The following is a 19,547-nucleotide window of genomic DNA, read 5'->3' on the forward strand; positions in this document are numbered from 1 at the left end:
CATGATGCCCTTTGAGTGGACCTGGATTCAAGCCAGTGACTACTAAATACAATTAACAATTTGTATTGATTGATTTATTGTAAACTCCACTGACCTGGTGATCATGCCGGAGTATAAACAAGAACTTTTTTTTTTTTTATAGAAGCACGTAGCTTTGCGAGGAGGTTGGAATAATACTTCACTGTTTTGAAGTACAGTCCTTTTTTGAAGGTTGTTAGTGTTATACTGTGCTGAAAACAGTAATGCACCAAGCACCAAACCCCGAGGGACTCCACAAATAATATTAATCCATAAATTTAAAATATAAAAACTGACAGCATCACTTGCCAACTTGGTTGAACCTTTGTTTTTTTTTGGGGGGGGGGTGATTCTGCATGCCTCCATTGTTTTGATAATTATTTAGTTTCAGGATCATAGTGAATGGATCCAAGTTTCATCCATGGTGACTAGATGTAAAAAAAAAAAAAAAAAAAAAACCTCCTCTTGCTTTTTCCTGGAACATCAACAACATTTCATTACACATTATATGCCCTTCCTTCTTCTGGTAAAGGGTCAGAAGTCTGGAAACCAATCTAGTAGGCCCTTTACTCATATGCAACTGTTGATGGATAATTTTCTCCACTGACCCCACTAATTTGGAGCTCTGCAACTAGTTCTTTAATGCTAATATGGTGATCTCACAAGGTTAATGCCTCAATTTTTGCAAAACCCTCTTCTGTTACAGCAGTTGCTGGGCACCATAGGATTTCTTCGTCATGCACTGAGGTTGGTCCACATTTGAATTACAGTAAGTGCCAGTTATAGTGATCACATTTGCAAATTGAATTTTGATTCACATAAATGGCAATTCTATATTATCCACAGGTTAGCAAAATAAAAATAAATTTATACTTATGTACATAGCTTAATTAATTGTGCGTGTGACTATTTAAGGTAGGATGATTAGATGCTCCACTTATTTCAATTGTTTTAGTTTCTTAAACCAGCATAACAATCTCAATTTACATCTAGTGACTTAGATTTATATTCACAGTTTGTGATGTGTGTTTAATGAAGTAGTTTTCTCTACTAATTTGTCCAATAATTTTGGATTTCTTGGCAGTATTGCTAGAGGTAAACCTGACCTTGTAGTTCGCCACTGTGAGTAGTGTTTGCTCTTTTACTAGTTGGAAGCCCACCTACTGAGTTAAGTACACAGTCATCTTCTTGCTACCTGACTTAATCCTAGCCTGAAGGATCTTTCCTTGGTCAGTAAGTACTCCTTTGTTTTTACTTAGTCAGCAAACTTGTCATACTTCTCCCAGTAATAGTGAATTTTTGGTACAATGCCATAAAAAAATATGCAATCCTGCTCGAGCTGCAAAAAATTTTCCGACTGTCTGATTAAATGTACAGCATCATCATGCCATCTTCTTTATTGTAATTTGTGTAATGGCATAGAAGATTTAAAATGGACCACAGAACTTAGGAAATCAAAATGGAGATGTGCACACTGCTGCAAACAAAACAGGGAATCATCAGATATAAGTGACTTGCAGGTTGCTCCCTTGGCTCATTTCCCTCCCTCCCTCCCCCATAATTTCTGCCTCTGGAATTCTGAATGATGTTTTTTTTTTTTTTTATGAAAACCCCAAACACGAAAGGTATCAAAACCTATAGTACATAGTACCGTGCATGGGTTGAAGGAGAAGTATGGGGGGAGGAGGATGCCGGAAACTTTGCTCTAGAGACTAAACATGGGTTTCACCACTTCAAGCCTCCAATAAGCAAAGTGGTGGTATTTCACCAGTTGATGAAAGTCATCTACCACCTAATGATATCACCACACAACAATTCCACTCTAAGTGAATTTGGCTACAAACAGCAGACTGTTGCCTGGAGTTATTGATAACTTTATTCAAATGGAATCACAAGCTTCAGTAAGCTGCTCTTTTTACAGTTGTAACACCAAGAAATTGGAAGCCATTGTAGGCATTCTAAGGAATGCTGCAATCAGAAAATAGCTCTCTAAGAGAACATCTGAACAGCTTGAAGACTACCAACGAAAGTCCTTGAGCCTACTACAAGGTCTTTTGCCCTTGAACATCAGGCCTCCCTGTCCCGTCTCACAGGCCACCCATCCCGCTCACCTGAGTCATCGCTACCCCAGAAGCGGAAATAGTTACACCTTCCAAAAACTGCACCTATAGCAACATGCTAAACGAGACTCCAAGAATGCAGACGCAATGAAGCCCGTCTAGGCAAGATGCCCGGACTAGCACTGATGCAAGCATCCCCATGCCAACTGCATTAATACTAGCCTCAGAATAAGTAATTGCCAAGTGTCCAGCAATAGTCACTCGAATATTTTCATCAGCAGTCTGGATCCATTGACAAAAGTTGAACAAATAGAGGCTCTTTTGAAGGAACTAGGCATATCTGGTAAGCCTTTTAAAATCAATACTAAGCATCCCTCTTATGCCTCCTTCAGGATTCAGACTGATGGGCAAAATTAGTCTTCCATAGTATTGGTGATGCAATACTATGGAAGACTAAAAGCTCAGAAGTCATCCAGCCAAAACCCCACTCCACAACAATGCATAATTGCAACAGCATAGCTACCTGACTTCTCTAGTGGAGTCTCCCCTGGCCATGATAAGAGTATCCCGAGTCCCCTGAGTGATGATAGCCTTCAAATTCCAGTCCACCTTACGATGAGGAGTCGTGCCATTCGCTCTCCAACATGCCAACTAAGGACACCTCCACAAACACCTGTTTGTACTTCCAAAATATGAGGTCCATTTGTACTTCCAAATATCAGGAATAAACTAGATGACGCTGAACAGATCTTTCTCTCTCAGGCCACCAACGTTGTCTCCCTCGCAGAAACATGGCTTTTACCAAATCAAGACGCACTCTAGAGGTGGCAGAATAGTGATACTGTATAACACCTCCAATTCTCCTACGAACACTCAACCACATCAAGCTTTTGAAGCGATCATAGTCTCGCAATATATCCACACTAGCCACATAGATATCGCTTCTGTTTATATTCCCTCAGGACCAACAACTGAAATCATTGAAGACCTGAGGAACTGGCTCCTTAATCATCTTCGTCCATCTGCACAACACCTTGTTTGCAGCGGTTTTAACCTGCCCCCAAATTGCCATTACCTCTTTGTCAGGCTCTGTGAGTTCTTTAAATCTATTGACACAACACAGGTCAATGAGAATCCCACCAGGGGATTGAACCTATTGGATCACACTTTTGCTTCGACAACATGTACAGCTAATGATGATCCCATCACATTCTTCCAGTCAGATCACCAGCCTATATAGTCTTGACATGGTTATTGGAGGTACCTAACTTCAACAACTCTGACAAAAAAATAGTTAAATATGTTATGTAACCAAAGTACTTTAATCCTCAACTCTGTGTGGAAGCAGCATCCTGCACTTCCTGGGATGTCCTTGTCGACTACAACCTAAGCCTTGCATTGGCACTTATGTCCAACAGGATAAAATCCATCACTGACTATGCTGCCACCAAACGAGTAACAGTGACTCCTCGCTCCAGATTGTGGTGTACTCCCAACCTCAACAGCAGCTTCAAAGAAAAACAATTGCTACACGAAAAATGGAAGCTTTCGAATGACAGTCAAGACAGAATTGCCTTTTCCTGTGCCAGGGCCCACGTTAATCGAAAAAAAGCTGCAGCAATCCAAGAAAACTTAGACCACACTCTGAGAAAAGGAAAGCCATTCTATGCTGCTCCACATTGCAAAGCCATTCAAATGCTTGACTGGCTTCGTGATGTGGAACTAACAAAAAAGTTGTCTATTTGAGTCTTTCCAGTTGTTGTGAATGACAGGGGTGGGAGAAGTGATTAAAGTCTTGGGGGAGAAGCGACTGGCAGGTGAAGGCCGTGCAAGAGTCCACGCAGGTACTTCCCTACCACTGCTGCCTCAACACTGGCTCTCTCCTTGCCGGGACAACTCCAGCTTTGAAAATTGTTAAAAAATACTTCTCGTCGCAAAATTTATAAATGACCTTTATAGAATTATTAACTAACTATTTATCAACCTTTTTTGTCACCAAAAGGAGAGTTACTTAGTACAAAGAAGCATGCTATCGGAGTGCAATAAAAAATTGGTTTTTAATTTTAATACTAAAAATTAAATGATAGATTTCAACCGGAATAGTTTTCCCTTGATAAGCATGGAATAACACATAGCTAATGTGATTTTTAAATTTTTAGCTCCATTAGCAACGGAAATAGAGGGGGGAGGAGACATGAAAATTACTCACATTTTCTTGTCTGGTGCCACCATTTTTAATTTTAAAAATATTTTAAACCTATATTCGTTGAGCTCTTTCCAATGGTATATAATAAGCTATAGGTTGTCGACAATATTTTTGTCCCCACACCCACATTTTACCCCTCATTTCTCAAAGTTTTTGTCAATAACGATCAATATGGCATTATATTGGCCCACATGATATACAAACCCATGCAAAATTTCAAGTCAATAGGATGAGTGGTTCCAGAGATACAATGCTGTGACAGATGGATGGACAGACAGACAACCGAGTGACATTATAATGGTCCTTGTTAGACTACGAACCCTAAAATGAAACTTTTAACACTGCCAAGTTATTTCACACTCTTCTGTCAATTTTCTTTCACAAATAATTTAAATCCTTTCATTTTAGTTTATTATTTCCATGAAGCTTAGATTCATTATCCTCATATAAGTGTGAATTTCTGCTATTAAAATAAATTATTTCCGAAGAATTCTTGTTTATTTGTTTACTACAGCCATAATCTTATTATATCCATGTTCATTATAATTTATTCAACTGTAATTAAAACTCTACTCAGTGTAGTTGTCTTTATTTTGAAAAAGAGGGGGGAAAATGGAAATGCTTATGGGAGGACAATGATATTTAAAATTGACTGTGACGAATCTTTTTATTCACCTTTGTACAAAAACTTGCTTATTTGTAAAAGAGCATGGTACAGTTTCAATGGAAGAACTGAAATCAGAAGAGAATGCTACTCTGTTTTATGTTTTTCTTTCTTTAGTATTAGCATTAGCAGTGGCAAATGACGCAAGAAAGCAAGCTTTTAAAAGCATCAGCAAAAAAAAAAAAAAAGACACCTCCCATTTCACCTATTCATTCCCTCCAATAGCTTGTCTAGTTCTTCCTTGAATTTATTTAAGCTATCAACTTCAACAACAACAGATGGAAGTTTGTTCCAGCAATCAACCACCTACTGGCTAAAGGCAAACTTCCGCACATCTGTTCTGCAATTGTCCTTTCTCAATTTGAATTTGTGTCCCCTTGTGTGGTCTGATGAAGAGGAAGAATCCCATCAGCACTGAACTTGCTCAATGCATTCAAAGCCTTAAACATCTTAATCAGATCACCTTGCAGGTGCCTAGTCTCCAGATGCTGCAATTTGCAGAACTGAATCCTTTCTTGAGCATCTCCTTCTACTACAGCTCTATGTCTTTCTTAAAATGAGGCTTCCAGACTTGCATTCAGTACACAAGATGTGGCTTGACTAGTGCCTTATACAATGGGATAATCACCTCCTTATTCCTGCTAGCAAAACTCCTATATGCCATTGACAAAACCTCATAAGCTATCCTGGCAGCATGTCTGCACTGCTCAAGGAACTTCATGTCTTTCTCATTTTCCACTACCGAGTGTAGCACCATGCAATGTACATTACTCTGAGGTTACTGTTACCCATATGCAGTACTTTACATTTTTAAATGTTAAATATCAATTGCCATTTCTCAGCCCATTTGCCTAACTTTTCTAGATTGTTTCGCAGTAGCATACTCTCATTCCTGTTATTAACCACTCTGCCAACCTTTGTATCATCTGCAAACTTGGACATTAAGCCTGGTATGCCTTCATCAATATCACTGATAAATACATAGAAAACAACAATGGGCCCAACACCACACCCTGGGGTACCCCACTAATAACATTAGTCCACAAAGAAGTTGGGTTTGTCTTTGTTTTCCTCTTTCAAAGCTGAAACTTTGAAACAGTTGTAATGGTAACATCCTTAAGTTTTTAATTAATAGCAGTTTAAGTAATGCTAGTTTTTTTTTTTTTTTTTATGTAAATCCCAAACACGAGAGGTATTAGAACCTATAGTACTTAGCACCGTACTTGGGTTGGAGGTTGAGAAGACGAAAGAAGATATTTGTTGACATTGGACTTGAACTTCTATAGACTGTAATTTTCAGGAAATACGTATGAAGGAAGGGCTGTTCCAGAAAACGGTAGTTGAATGAATAAATGAGGAAAATGAAAAGTTGGTTCTGTGAGTTTGAAGTTGGACAGTAAATGGATGTTGGCTGGTGGCAACACTTGTTCAGACTGTTTTGAAAGAGAGAGAGAGAGAGATAGAGCGGGAATTATAGAAGCCAATTCAGAAGAACAGTGCCCGTGGAAGTAGCTGTAGAAAAGACATGCAGAAACATCTATGAGACAGCAAGTGGAGAGACTCTGTTAGAGATGAATCATTAATTAACCTAACTGACCTCTTCTGAATGGAATCAAGAAGCCTGAGAGAGGTTTTGGGGGCACCACCTCAGATGTCGGAACAATATTCCACGGCAGGCTGATTTTCGATTTATACAGAGTGAGCAGCTGTTTGGAAGAAAAGCAACGCTGAGAGTGAAAGAGAAAACCAAGTTTTTTAGATGCAGAGGAAGCAATATTTGTAATGTGCTTGTGCCAAGCGAGATTAGAAGTCAGGGTGATCCCCAAAAGAGATATATCATTTTGCCTAGAAATCGGAGTGGAGCAGAAGAATCCTTTTTGCGAGATATAAGACAAGACTGAGTTTTAGAAGGGTTGAAATCAACTAAGTTGTCTTTGCCCCACTGGAGAATTACCTGAAGATCGGCATTTAAGGAATTGGTAGCAGATTTTCAAGAAGTTGAAGCTGATTGAGCAGGGCAAGGTTTCTCAAAATGGAAAGTGGAATGCAATGTGCTATCATCGGCAAAACTATGGATAGGATTTCCAGTCAATGGAAGGTCATTAATATACAAAAGGAAAAGAGTGGGGGAAAGAAATGAACCTTGGGGGACACCGGCATTAGTGGAGAAGTTAGAACACAGAGAGCCATCTACCATCACCCTCAGTGAGCGATCAGAGAGAAAACTGGATAACCAATTACTAAAAACAGTTGGCAAACCATAAGATGGAAGCTTGTTTAGAAGACCTTTATGCCAAACATGATCGAAAGCCTTTGAGATGTCAAGAGCAACTACTTGTGTTTCACCGAACCTTTCCATGAGTTAGTCCATAAATGGGTAACATAAGCCACAATATCACCAGTGGATCGACACTGACGGAATCCATACTGACGATCGTTGATCAGACAAAAGGTTTCTAGGTAGTTTAAGAGTTGGCGGTTAATTGATTTCTCCATTACTTTAGAAAGAGTAGAAGTAATTTATCACCCTTTTATAGGAACTGACTGGATATGAGCAAATTTCCAAGCAGAAGGAAAAACACCTTTGGAATAAGAAAGTGAAAAAAGTGGCAAAGAATAGGAGTAAGTTCGGGAGCACAGGTTTTGAGAGCAAGTGGAGAAATACCATCAGGACCTGGAGCTTTCTTAGTATCAAGATTCGTCAAAATCCTTCTGACATCCTTTTGACGGAAGACCACAGGAGGCATTGAATGGAGCATGTTGGGAATGGAGGAAGGTGTTTTACCAAGATCATTAATACATGAGTTGAAAGAAAAATGGAATGCTAGCAGGTCAGCTTTATCCTTGGCTGAAGTGACAACAGAACCATCTGGTTTGGATGGAGGTGGGAGCAGAGATGGGCAAAAGTTGTGGCCAATAGCTTTGGCAAGAGACCAGAATGCTCGGCTGCCATTAGGGCAAGAAGCAAGTTTTCTACTCTTAGCCTGTTCAAACTCTAGTTTGGACTGATTAATAACTGCTTTAAAATTGTTGCGAGCTTTGTTTCTAATTCTTCAGTTTCATTTTCTGCCGTTGTAGGCAGAAAATGAAACTGAAGTATTAGAAATAAGCCAATTACGATATGCAACATTCTTCTCTTGAACAGCCTTAGCACATTTATTGGAAAATCAAGGTTTAGATAAAGGAAGAGATTTTAAAGTGGAGTGTGGGATAAAGGATTCCATTCCTGCAAGAATAATTTCACCGACACGATCTGAGCAAAAGTTGACATCAGAAGTTTTGAAACAGTAATCCAACCAAGGAAAAGAAGAAAAGAAATCTCGCAGGCCATCCTATTTTGCATTCTTATAATGCCAAACAACGAGGTTGGGAATAGCCATGAGATAAAGGCTCCATTGGAGAAGAGACAATCACCAAGTTGTGATCTGAAGTGCCTAAAGGACCTCTCACTTCAACCATGTACTTAGAAGGGTTGTTTGTGAGAAAAAGATCGATCAAGCGTGTTGGCTGTATGATTAAGATTGTCCGGTATTCTTGTAGGTAAATGAACAATCTGTGCAAGGTCATTAGTAATTGCAGAAGCCTCAGCATCTCGACCAGCTGGGTCAGTGTGACTGGAAAATGGAAGCCAGCTGGAGTTGTGAACATTAAAATCATCAAGGAAAATTACCTCACTGTTAGGAAAGTTGGACTGGAGAAAGTCAAGTTGCAAAGAGAGAAAGTCAAAGAGCTCCAAGTGATTAGTGGAGTTGGGAGAACGGTAGAGACAACAGATGAATTTGACACAATGAGGTAGAGAGATTTTAAGCCGGAGAAGATCAAAGAGAGGAGATTCCAAATTTCCAATTCTCTGACAGGGAATATCAGAACGGACATATGCACAATTACCACCTTTGAGGCGAAAGGAATAATACAGCGAATAATTTGGGCATCTGAGATGAGCAGTAGTTGAATCAACTGATAACTGAGATTCTGTGAGAAAAAGTACATGGGGTTTGGCAGACTGCAAGTGGAAATGTACATCGTTGAGATTAGAATTGAAACCACGTATATTTGTGAAATTAATTAGGAAGGGCTTGGGAGGTTTAGATCTTTTCGCAGATAAGCTTGCTCTATTAGTTTGACAATTTATGGTGTATTCAATAGTAAGAAAAAGTGAGTGGGACGTGCTGTATGAAGTAATGAAATTTTTGGTACACATGGTAAGAATATACCCAGATCCTTGACATAACGTGGCCTCGACGATGCTCCTCGCATACACACTACTTGGACTCCCTCCAGTCACTATCTGGCAGAGTAGAGGTAGCAAGATTATACACCAGCTGATGCGGAAGCCTCCTAGAGAGTTACCAATATATTCGGTCCGGTGTACTAACTAGCAGCCGGCCTGCGAACACCGTTTTAGAGCTGTACCCTCGAAATGTAAGGAATATTGGATCTCGCCACGATGTTCATCATAACCTCAAAAGTCATCAATCATACTGCATGACGGAAGAGATAGGGAAGGGTTGACTGGAACTTAGCTCTAGAGACTAAACATGGGTTCCACCACTTCAAGCCTCCAATAAGAAAAGTGGTGGTATTGCACCGGTTGATGCAAGTCATCTATCACCTAGTAAATTAAAAATGATATTAGTAACTTGTGAATAGTGAAATGAATATAAGACCAAGGTCTATGACTGTCACTGGAGGAATGGCAATGTCCCCAGACAAGAAAACAACACAGAGTAGCATTCTTTTCACAAACTAAAAACTTGCTTCTTGAAAATTTTGAATTCCAAGATTTTTTATTCTTAATGTACCAATTAGAATAATTTAAACAGTAGATATTGTCTACTTCTATCAATTTAAATTATGTTCCCTTCTTTTCACATAAGATGTACAATGTTAAAAATAAGAAAAAAAAAATTTTAAATATGGCTAACTTACAGACAAGATATTTAGTTATTACTTACCAATACTAACTAAATAATCTCCTTCATGAGAGTGTGGAAAACAAAACACATGATAACGTGCGTGATCAGCAGGTACTTGATGGGAAAGCTTGTGAATATCTGTATTTTCTTTAGTTGCTAAATTAATCTCTTCATTTTCTATGTCTATACTCTGAAATAGTATGGCATTTAATATAAATGCTTGGAAGTTTACTATAAGTAATTTATCACACAAGCATTTACTGTGATAATTTAACTAACTAGAATGATTTATTTATTTTTTATTTGAAATAATGCATACATTACAATGCTTTAACGCTAGTTCACCCATATGCAGAATACAAAATAAGAATTAGCAGGAACATACAATCAATAATATGCAGCTATTTACAGCTTTGAACAACATATAATGACATATGAATAATAATTTAAAAGTTGAGAGGATAAATACCCTTGGTTAGTCTTGACTGAACATAGCAGGTTTAATAGTAGAATTCAAAAAAGGTAAAAAAAAAAAAGATTACTTTAGCACACCAAGAGTCAGTTTTCTGAATGAATTTTTGGGAACAAAAATATCAATTCTGTAAAAATTAATTAGTTACATAACATGAAATACTGAATTCGTAGATGAATAATTCTTTCTAAGAAAGGGCAAGCAGAACTTGTATTGATGACTTATAAGAGTTAAAAGAGCAGGAGTCAATAAAATTGTGAACTAAATTATAAATGAAACAGCAATGTTTATTAATAAATGTGAAAATATATAGCCACTCAAAGGTGGCTAATTCTGTTTATTACCATGCCTTACATTTTGCCTGTGGAGTTTAGTTGGCCATGTTTTAAGATTTTTTTTTTTTTTTTTTTTGTGATTACATGTGCATTTTCTAAGCAAAGACATAGGAAGAATATAACTGAAGAGGAAAAAACAACAAGCATTCTTATGTTTCACAGTGTGCGTAATGAATTAATTTTTGCAAACTTTTGAGTGAAAATAAATACGAATAGCTGGAAAAGCTTCTGATTTAGCTGGAAGTTTTCAGATAATCCGAAAATTTCCAACTAAATTCTGTTTTTCCAATAATTTTTGTCTTCCTCTAATTTTTGGTCAAGTTTTTGTTATTTCTCAAATAAACAGTTTTTTTTTTCCCCCATTTTTGGACCAACTGAATTTAATAATATGCACTTAATCTGACATTATAGGTGGCTCTTCTCATGATTATCCTAATTATAGATAACATGTAGTAATATGTTTTTACAGTAAGTGAAAAAATATATCTGGATTTTGTATATCATATATAATAAAGATTCAACTTTTAATATCTTAAATTTGTGCTTGATTTTTTTTTGTAAGTAGCATTAATACAGATAGAGTTTAGCATGCTATCAGTGTCACTGGTTATCAGGTAATTTGTACTGTATCGTGTAATGTAAGTGTGTTTGTTGTTAAAAGACAGTTCCGTTAGTTTAAATATGTAAATATTTTTTGTTGCAAAAGATTATTAGATTATTTTGAATTTGTTTAATAATATATATTTGTTTAATAATAAGTTTTTTCCTTGAACCATTAATACCTCTTCTATGACTTCAGCAAACACTCGTGCATCACTTCTGTTCAAATGAACATCACCTTTATTAAATAAAATTTGTTTTATCAAGTAGGGTATGCCAAGCTAAGAAAAAAAATAAATAAATAATAATCTCTCTCCATTAGCTCTGCAGAGTCACTGAAGTTTGGAGTTAACTATTAAGGTTTCCTCATCATAAAATCCTACCTATCATATCTGAGCAGAATTGCAGAAAAAAAAGACATTTCCACCTGGCTTGCATATTATTTGCATCATAGCATTATGGACCAGATCCTCATTTCACTAATGCTTTAAATCATTAGTAGTATAATTATAATCCCTTTACTTCCCTTAAACAATGACAACTGGTTTGTAATATCCTCAATCTCTGCACCATACAGAACTACTCTAGTTCTTTCCATATATGCTGAATATTTGAATACAGTTAAACTCAATTGTAGTGTTATTGACTGCAATATTCTAAATGTTATAATTAAGTGGTTATAACCATTAACCTCAACATTCTAGTCCGAGTTATTTTCAGTTTGGGAGAGAAGTTACAGTGTGGTGCCATCCTGTTCTTACTGAAATAAAACAAACTAGGGAAGCAGCCATGTATTCATTTGAAGAAAATTGTGATTAATATTTAGTATAACTCTATATGAATGAACATTTTACATTCTAAAATATACACTGCTGGTTAGTTTGCTGGAAAGTCTGCTGTTAAACAGAAGTATGCAATTTTGAAATGGTGCTATAACTAATATAAAATAGCCACAATTTATATATATTTTTTAAGAAAATTAAATGAATGTGACATTAAAGTTATATTCCCATTATTTCTGAGGGGTTTCTTTAATCAAACTTGACTGTATAAATATTTTTAAAAACAGGAAAACAAAAAGTCAAGAATCATTTAATATAATGATTCTCTGAATTCATTTTAAAGCACTTTTATTGTTCTTAAAGTATTAGCTAGCATTTTTTAGCAATCTTTGTGTCTCTCTTATGCGCACTGACCAAAAAAAATAGAACTTTTATTCAGTATTGAATCAGGCTGCCTTTGTTTTGTATATTGTTTGTTTGTTTTTTTTGGGGATTTATTAGGTGCATCAGCATCTGTGGCCATAGTGCACCACTGTTTCGAATAACAGCAAGTGTGTGTGGAACAGCATGGATTCTATAAGGTGTTTTAGTCTAATTGTAACTATCTATCCATCCTTCCAGCAAAATATTGCATAACTATGACAATGTTGAAAGAAGAAGACTTAGTTGCCAAATAACTGTCTGCAGCAAATCCCACATATTTATTCTCAGTAGGATTGAGATCAGATGAATGTAGGGCAGGGGAAGATGATGTAAATCCATGTCTGTTCTCAGAACCAATCTTGCATGATTCTGGCATAATGTGGCCATCACCATCTGGATAAAAGTCTATCATTGCAGAGTGCAGTAGATCTGATACAAAATTCAGGTACACCCTAGATAACATTTGCCCTACCACCTCCAGATGCTTAGGTTGTCTGATAGTCAGATAGAATCAGTTGCTTGGTATAGTTCTTGCCATACTATCTGCCAACCATTAGTGCAAAACAAAGTGTATCATGATTCGTTTAACCACATAACTTTCTTCCACTATCCAATCACAACATTCTCAGGACCACTGTAAGTGGATTTTTCTGTTTTTCTCTGAAACAAGTGGCTTCCAAATAGTCAGGTAACTGCCAATACCAAATTTCTTCAATTCCCTGCACAGAATATGTGTTGAAATTGGCCAGTTCTGGACTGGGTTGAATTCAGATGTTATTTGCCGCACACTGGATGTCCTAATTTTCCATACAGTCCTCCTTTAAGTACGGTGGTTTTGCTCTCGAATTTTTTTTTTTCTCATACATTTATGCCTTTGAGATGTGGAAGAACCACTTGCTTTCCAGAATCCAGTTTCTAATAAAAAGGTTTGTATTTTTTTGGCCAATGTGTGTATTAGTTACAATATTAAAACTAAGACTAAGTTTAAAGAGCAAATATTCCAAACAGAATTGTCCAATCATATAAAAAACTTAGCAAATAATTCGGATTTAAACAAAGCTTTTATCAGTTATAGACAGAAATTTCACATCAATCGCTTTTTGTTACCCACCACTTTTAACAACCTTTGCAAATAATGGAAAGTGTAATCAATATATATATTTTTAATATTAGAATGGAATTATAAGAGAAAACTGTACAGATATACATATTTACAAATAGGAATAATTATTATTTAAAAATTATACCTACTAGTTGCACATAGTTTACTTCTCCATTTTTCAAATCCAATAGGGCTGACAGGGCATCATCTGTAATTGGAAATACAATTCCCTGCATTGTTTGCAGTTTTGTGTCAACTCCTATATCTGCACCTGACTAAAAAGAAAATTTAATCCTTGTACATGAAGAAAAAAAGCAATTAAATATATTAACCAACTGATAAATTAAATGAAGAAATAATTTTTTTTTTTGGATTCACTCCATCAAAGGCATCAACAATATAGACTATATAAAGCAGGCAGTCAGATAACGAGTGTGTATGCAATTCAATGAGAGAATGGAGTATACCTTATAAATTATCCATTCAGTGAATGCAATTTGACAACAGCAACTTTGAGCATATGCCACTGCAACTATCATAGATACTGACACCCCACTGGGGAATTTATGCACAACAGTCTTTAGATGTTTGTTTGGTTTTTAGGAGCATTAGCAACTAAGGCCATATTGCTCCGGGATATGCGGTGGTCATTCCCTGACCTTTCTGCATCCTCCGTATTTGGTGGTGACGGGCTCGAACCCATGTCTAATCAAGAAGCGTGTGCTACGCACTGCTGCTCCTTCCCACCTGGCTACGGAGGCGCCACAGTCTTTAGAATGTAATGAGAATGGTCTAGCAACAAGAAAACATCCAGTGAACACTAGTCCTGTAGCCAGAAACAGCTTGTTGATGTGAGAGGTCAATGGAAGGCGAAAAGAATTATGCAGTCTAACAGAGAGCCAAACTGAGCAAAGGACAGCACAGTATAACACTATTGCGAGAAGGGTATATCAGAATGCACAATCCATCATACCCTGTCATGAAGAGAGAGAGAGAGAGAGAGAGAGAGAGAGAGAGAGAGAGAGAGAGAGAGAGAGAGAGAGAGAGAATATAGCAACAGGCAATATCACAGTTTTATTCTTCTTGGCTAAAACAAGCAGCTATGAGTATTGTGGGCCTAGAAACACCCATTCTGAATCTGAGGAGTAGAAACATATCTGGTCCAACCAATTCCAGCTGTTCCATGCTGATGGCAGAACAGGTCTAACAACAAAAGCATGATTCAATATTACAGGGTGGTAGTGGAAGTGTAATGATGTGAGGAGGATCTCTATGTCAGAATTCAGGTTCCCTGATACTGATGAATCAATATCTGAATATTAGAGTCTACTTGAATGTTGTTACCAAACCAGGTGTATCTCCTCATGCTTACAGTTTAACCATTTGGGAACAGTTTCTTCCAGCATGGTAATTTCTATGTTGCAAGACAGCTCATACAGGATTGGTTCCAGGAGCATGAGGATGGCTTTGCCATACATCTTTGGCCTGCTTATTCCTCATCCACAGATACTCATTTGGGTTGAATGAGAGTCTGTGGGATGAAGCAGAATGAGCTGTTTGCAACAGGGATCAACTGCTATCCAATTAGAAGCAACTACAGGATGTAGACTGCATGGGTAGGCATCCCGGTGGAATGCTTTAGGCACTAATCCATATTTTAACAAACTGAGGGCTAAAGGGCTAAAGTTGTTTAAGGGCTAAAGGGAGTTGTTTAAGGGCTAAAGGGAGTTATAATCACTATTAGGTTGGAACACTTAATAAACTAGCCACTTAGTGCACAATATCCTTCACAGATGGCAAAAATCTTTTTCTAAATTACAGTTCAGATAAAATGCAAATTTTGATATATAATTCAATCTCTGCTTTTAGAAATAATTCTGAATAAGCTTTCTTTTCTTATCATTTCTTTGAGCATGAAACTTTACTTCAAACTTTTATGTTACATTTGATACTTTCTGTAGGCAATCATATGCTGATCTTGAATTTACACACCAAAAATGTGTTTCTACTTTCTACGGCGCCTCCGTAGCCAAGTGGGAAGGAGCAGCAGTGCGTAGCACATGCTTCTTGATTAGACCGGGGTTCGAGCCCGTCACCAACAAATAGGAAGGATGCGGAAAGGTCAGGGAATGACCACCGCATATCCCGGAGCAATATGGCCTTAGTTGCTAATGCTCCTAAAAACCAAATAACTAACTAACTAACTCTACTTTCTACCAGTGGCATAGCCGAGGTAGGGTCAGCAGGTACCCTGTACCCTTTGACAGTGAAATCAGGTCTTGTGGTGCTTTTTTTAGAAAGCAAATTGTGCCTTTTTTGTGAATTGCAATTGGCACTTTTTTTTGTGAATGTACCTGCTGACAAAAAATCCTGGCTAGGCCACTGCTTTCTACCAAATTGAAAGCAAGTCCAACAAAGCAATACTTTACAATATTTAAATTCATTTGTTTTAAATAACCTATGCCGAATTATTTTTAATTAAATTATCAAACTATAGTAGAAGTCCAATGAAATGCAGATTTGCAACAGAGATTCAAATATACTGTGGATCGGTATGCATTCTTTTGCCTAAAAAAATCATCAAAGATAAAATTTTAATGTCTCTATTCAGTAATAAGCCTCAAGCAAGTAACATACAAAATTTTATTTCTGTAATACACTGGTGTGCAAAATTTCAGGACCAGTCAGGTTTTCACCTGTAGCTTCGCATAGGAGTGGCCTGGATATGGGAAAAGCATACCAAAGGAACCTCGTGAGGTACAGAAATGACGAAAGAAACAACACCGACACAACAACAGAAAAAAAATGGTACAGAGGGACTTTATTCAAAAATGGCAACATAGTACTGGCTGCCATGATACAGATGCATCACTGCCAAAGATGGAACAAAGGGAAGAGGTGGGCCTCAGTAGGAGTTATGGCCACCCCTAATGTCGATGCAGGCTTTGCACCGCCTGTTCATACTTAGAACAATATTGTTAATAAGTTCTTGTGGTAACATCATCCATTCCTCTGTCAACGCCATCTTCAGCTGGTGAACATTTTCTGGTGGGTGTGGATGTGCCGCTAGGCATCGCCCTAGAGCATTCCATATGTGTTTGATGGGATTTAGATCGGTGGAACGAGCAGGCCAATCCATACAAACAATGTCCTCACTTTCCGAAAGCATATCAACAGCTGCAGTGTGATGGGGTAAGGCGTTATCATCCATAAACATGAACTCTGGTTCAATGGCACCTTGGAGCAGACTCACATAGGGAAGGATTACCTCAGTACAGTAGAGTGCACCAGTTACAGTACTGCCTTCCAGTATCTGGAGATGTGTACATCCATCCAAGATAACACCTCCCCAGACAAGAACACCTCGACCGCCACATCGATCCCTTTCAGTGATGTTTGTGGGGTGATAATGTGTGCCAACCTATCACCAGATTAGCTGATATCCAGAATCGTGCTGCGACTGAATCTACTCTCATCCGTAAAGAGTACCTTAAGTAAAGATTTTGTGGTTGTAACCTTTAGTAATAGTGTTGGTCCTTAAGTTTTGCACACCAGTGTAGTCTCATTTTTCAATATGTAATTTCATAACTGGGCAATTTGTTTGTACACATTCTGGAGATTTGTATTTTGAATGGCATCACATTATAAAGAAACTTGCACAATTTGGTTGTTTCTTTCCCCTCCGAATTCATTTTTATTACAGCAAGGATGCCCTGTACCATGATTGCCTTCATTCCCCACATTCCACCCAAAGCCAACATCTGCATCATATTGCATTACTTCAACTCTATAAGCCTTCAAATATTCAAATACATGATCTCTAGTTGAACCTACCTCCTTCATTTTAATCATTTGTAATTCCTCTTCTGCAAAAGTAAGGGGTGCTGGTACTTTGTCTTCTTTTAATAATCTTTGGTATCCCTGAAGACTTACTTCTTCCTATGACAAAATTAAAAAAAGGAAGTGAATCAGAACAATTACAATACATGTAATGAAACTGAATGAGAGAAGGATTAGAATATTTGCAATAACATATCATAACTAACACCCCTGCCTTCAAATAAAACCACAATGCAGAGTGTAGGCACATCACTTTTCCATCTATGATGTAAGAGTGATGTGTTAATCACTGAGATCACAGATGGCAGAGATAAACGTCCACATCTAAGATAAATATCTAGAGAGAAAACTGCTACGCAATTTTTCCTTGGGACAAATTTCTTAATTTAATCTGAAAATTTTAATTTTAAATCTAATTTGAAAATTTATTGTAAACTTGAATACAGGAATGCTATTACATTACAATAGTTATCCTTTTATATATAAAAAATTTGTTTTATTTAACAAGTTCCTAATATTTAACAAAAGAGCTATGGGGTTAAATGCACTTTGAAGTAGACAGCTTAAATATAAAAGATCACTTACCTTAGTTTTTTTTTCTTTTTTTCAAAGTACTGCTTGTAAAGCAATATACACAATAAAACTATTATATTTATAAATTTTAGTGATCAAGAAGTGTTACAACACACACTCCCATCAGAAAGGCTTTTCACACATGCTAGTACAACCAGTAGTTAGATAGTAAATATCAATGTCTTATTTACTATCTGACTACTGGCCATATGTACATGTGTCAAAAGCCTTCCTGATGCCACGAGAGTTATTTAGTGTCTCGTTCACTAAGTATTTAAAGTGCTTAGCTTCTTCGAGAATAAGGCTCATTTACCGAAAAGTCCCGTCTGGCTTAGGGGGCAAGCTATTTTATCCTTTTAATAGACCTGTCTTTTAGCATATCCTTTGAAACAGATTATACATTTCCATATTCTTATGTTAACAGCAGGTGGGTGATCTTTCATTGGGTTGGATGGGAGTGTGTGTTGTTACTTGTTTACCGAGTACTAAAATTGCTGAAATTAATTTTGTCAGTACCATAAAAGAAAAAACCTTCTTATATATAAGAAGTTTATAAATACATACAAATATTGTACCATTAAGATCATGAAGATAGCTTAAGAGATTTAGAAGCATTAGCATTAGTAGAGGCATTTGATGCAAGAAAGCAAGCTTATGCAGCATCAGCCAAAAAAAAAAAAAAACCCACTTCCACTTCACCCCTCTGTTTGTTCATAATACCTGTCCAGCTGAGCCTTAAACTTATTTAGGCTATCAACCTCCACTACAAGGGATGGAAGTCTGTTCCACCAACCAACCACCCGCTGGCTAAAGGCAAATTTCCGCACGTCTATCCTACATCTGTCTTTCCTCAATTTGAATTTATGCCCTCTCAGGTGATTATTCTGAGCTAGAGGAAGAATCCCATCAGCATTGAGCATGCTCAAACCATTCAAGGCTTTATACACCTCTATCAGATCACTTCGCTGGTGCCTAGTCTCCAGACACTGTAATTTGCAAAACTTAAGCCTTTCTTCGTAAGAGCACCCCTTTGTTCCATTCACTAATCTTGTTGCCCTTCTCTGTACTCGTTCCAGCAGCTCTACATCCTTCTTGAAATGAGGCCTACAGACCAGTATACAGTACTCTAGGTGTGGCCTGACCATTGCCTTATACAAGGGAATAATCACCTCCTTATCCCTGCTGGAAAAATTCCTGTATATCATTGACAATACTCCATGAGCTACTCTTGCAGCCCGTCTGCACTACTCAGAGAACTTCATATCTGCCTGCACAACCACCCCCAAGTCCCTTTCATTCTCTACCACTGTCAGTGTAGTACCACAGAGTTGATACGTTGCTCTGGAGTTGCTGTTTCCCATGTGTAGTACTTTACATTTGTCAATGTTAAACTTCATTTGCCACCTCTCAGCCCATCTGCTCAACCTTTCCAGATCCTGTTGCAGCAGCATAGTGTCAGTAGTGTCCTTGACAACCCTGCCAACCTTTGTATCGTCTGCAAACTTGGACATTAAGCTTGATATACCATCATCAATATCATTTATAAATACAGAAAA

General features: G+C 37.4%; 1 protein-coding gene across 1 annotated transcript in view; it reads right to left on the minus strand.

The window, feature by feature from the left end:
- The window catches only part of LOC150090080 (twinfilin-2-like), a 49,563-nt gene that overhangs the window by 7,636 nt on the left and 22,380 nt on the right, over positions 1-19,547 (minus strand). The window contains exons 6-8 of the mRNA XM_090390167.1: positions 17,413-17,517; positions 13,728-13,853; positions 9,904-10,054 (exon numbers count right to left, since the gene is read on the minus strand). Of these exons, the coding sequence (XP_090246293.1) occupies positions 9,904-10,054; positions 13,728-13,853; positions 17,413-17,517 (382 nt within the window). The remainder of the gene's footprint in view (positions 1-9,903; positions 10,055-13,727; positions 13,854-17,412; positions 17,518-19,547) is intronic.

This window comes from Mastigoproctus giganteus, chromosome 2 (genome assembly GCF_048544385.1).
Source record: "Mastigoproctus giganteus isolate SK-2022 chromosome 2, ASM4854438v1, whole genome shotgun sequence".
In the NCBI taxonomy this organism is placed as follows: Eukaryota; Metazoa; Arthropoda; class Arachnida; order Uropygi; family Thelyphonidae; genus Mastigoproctus; species Mastigoproctus giganteus.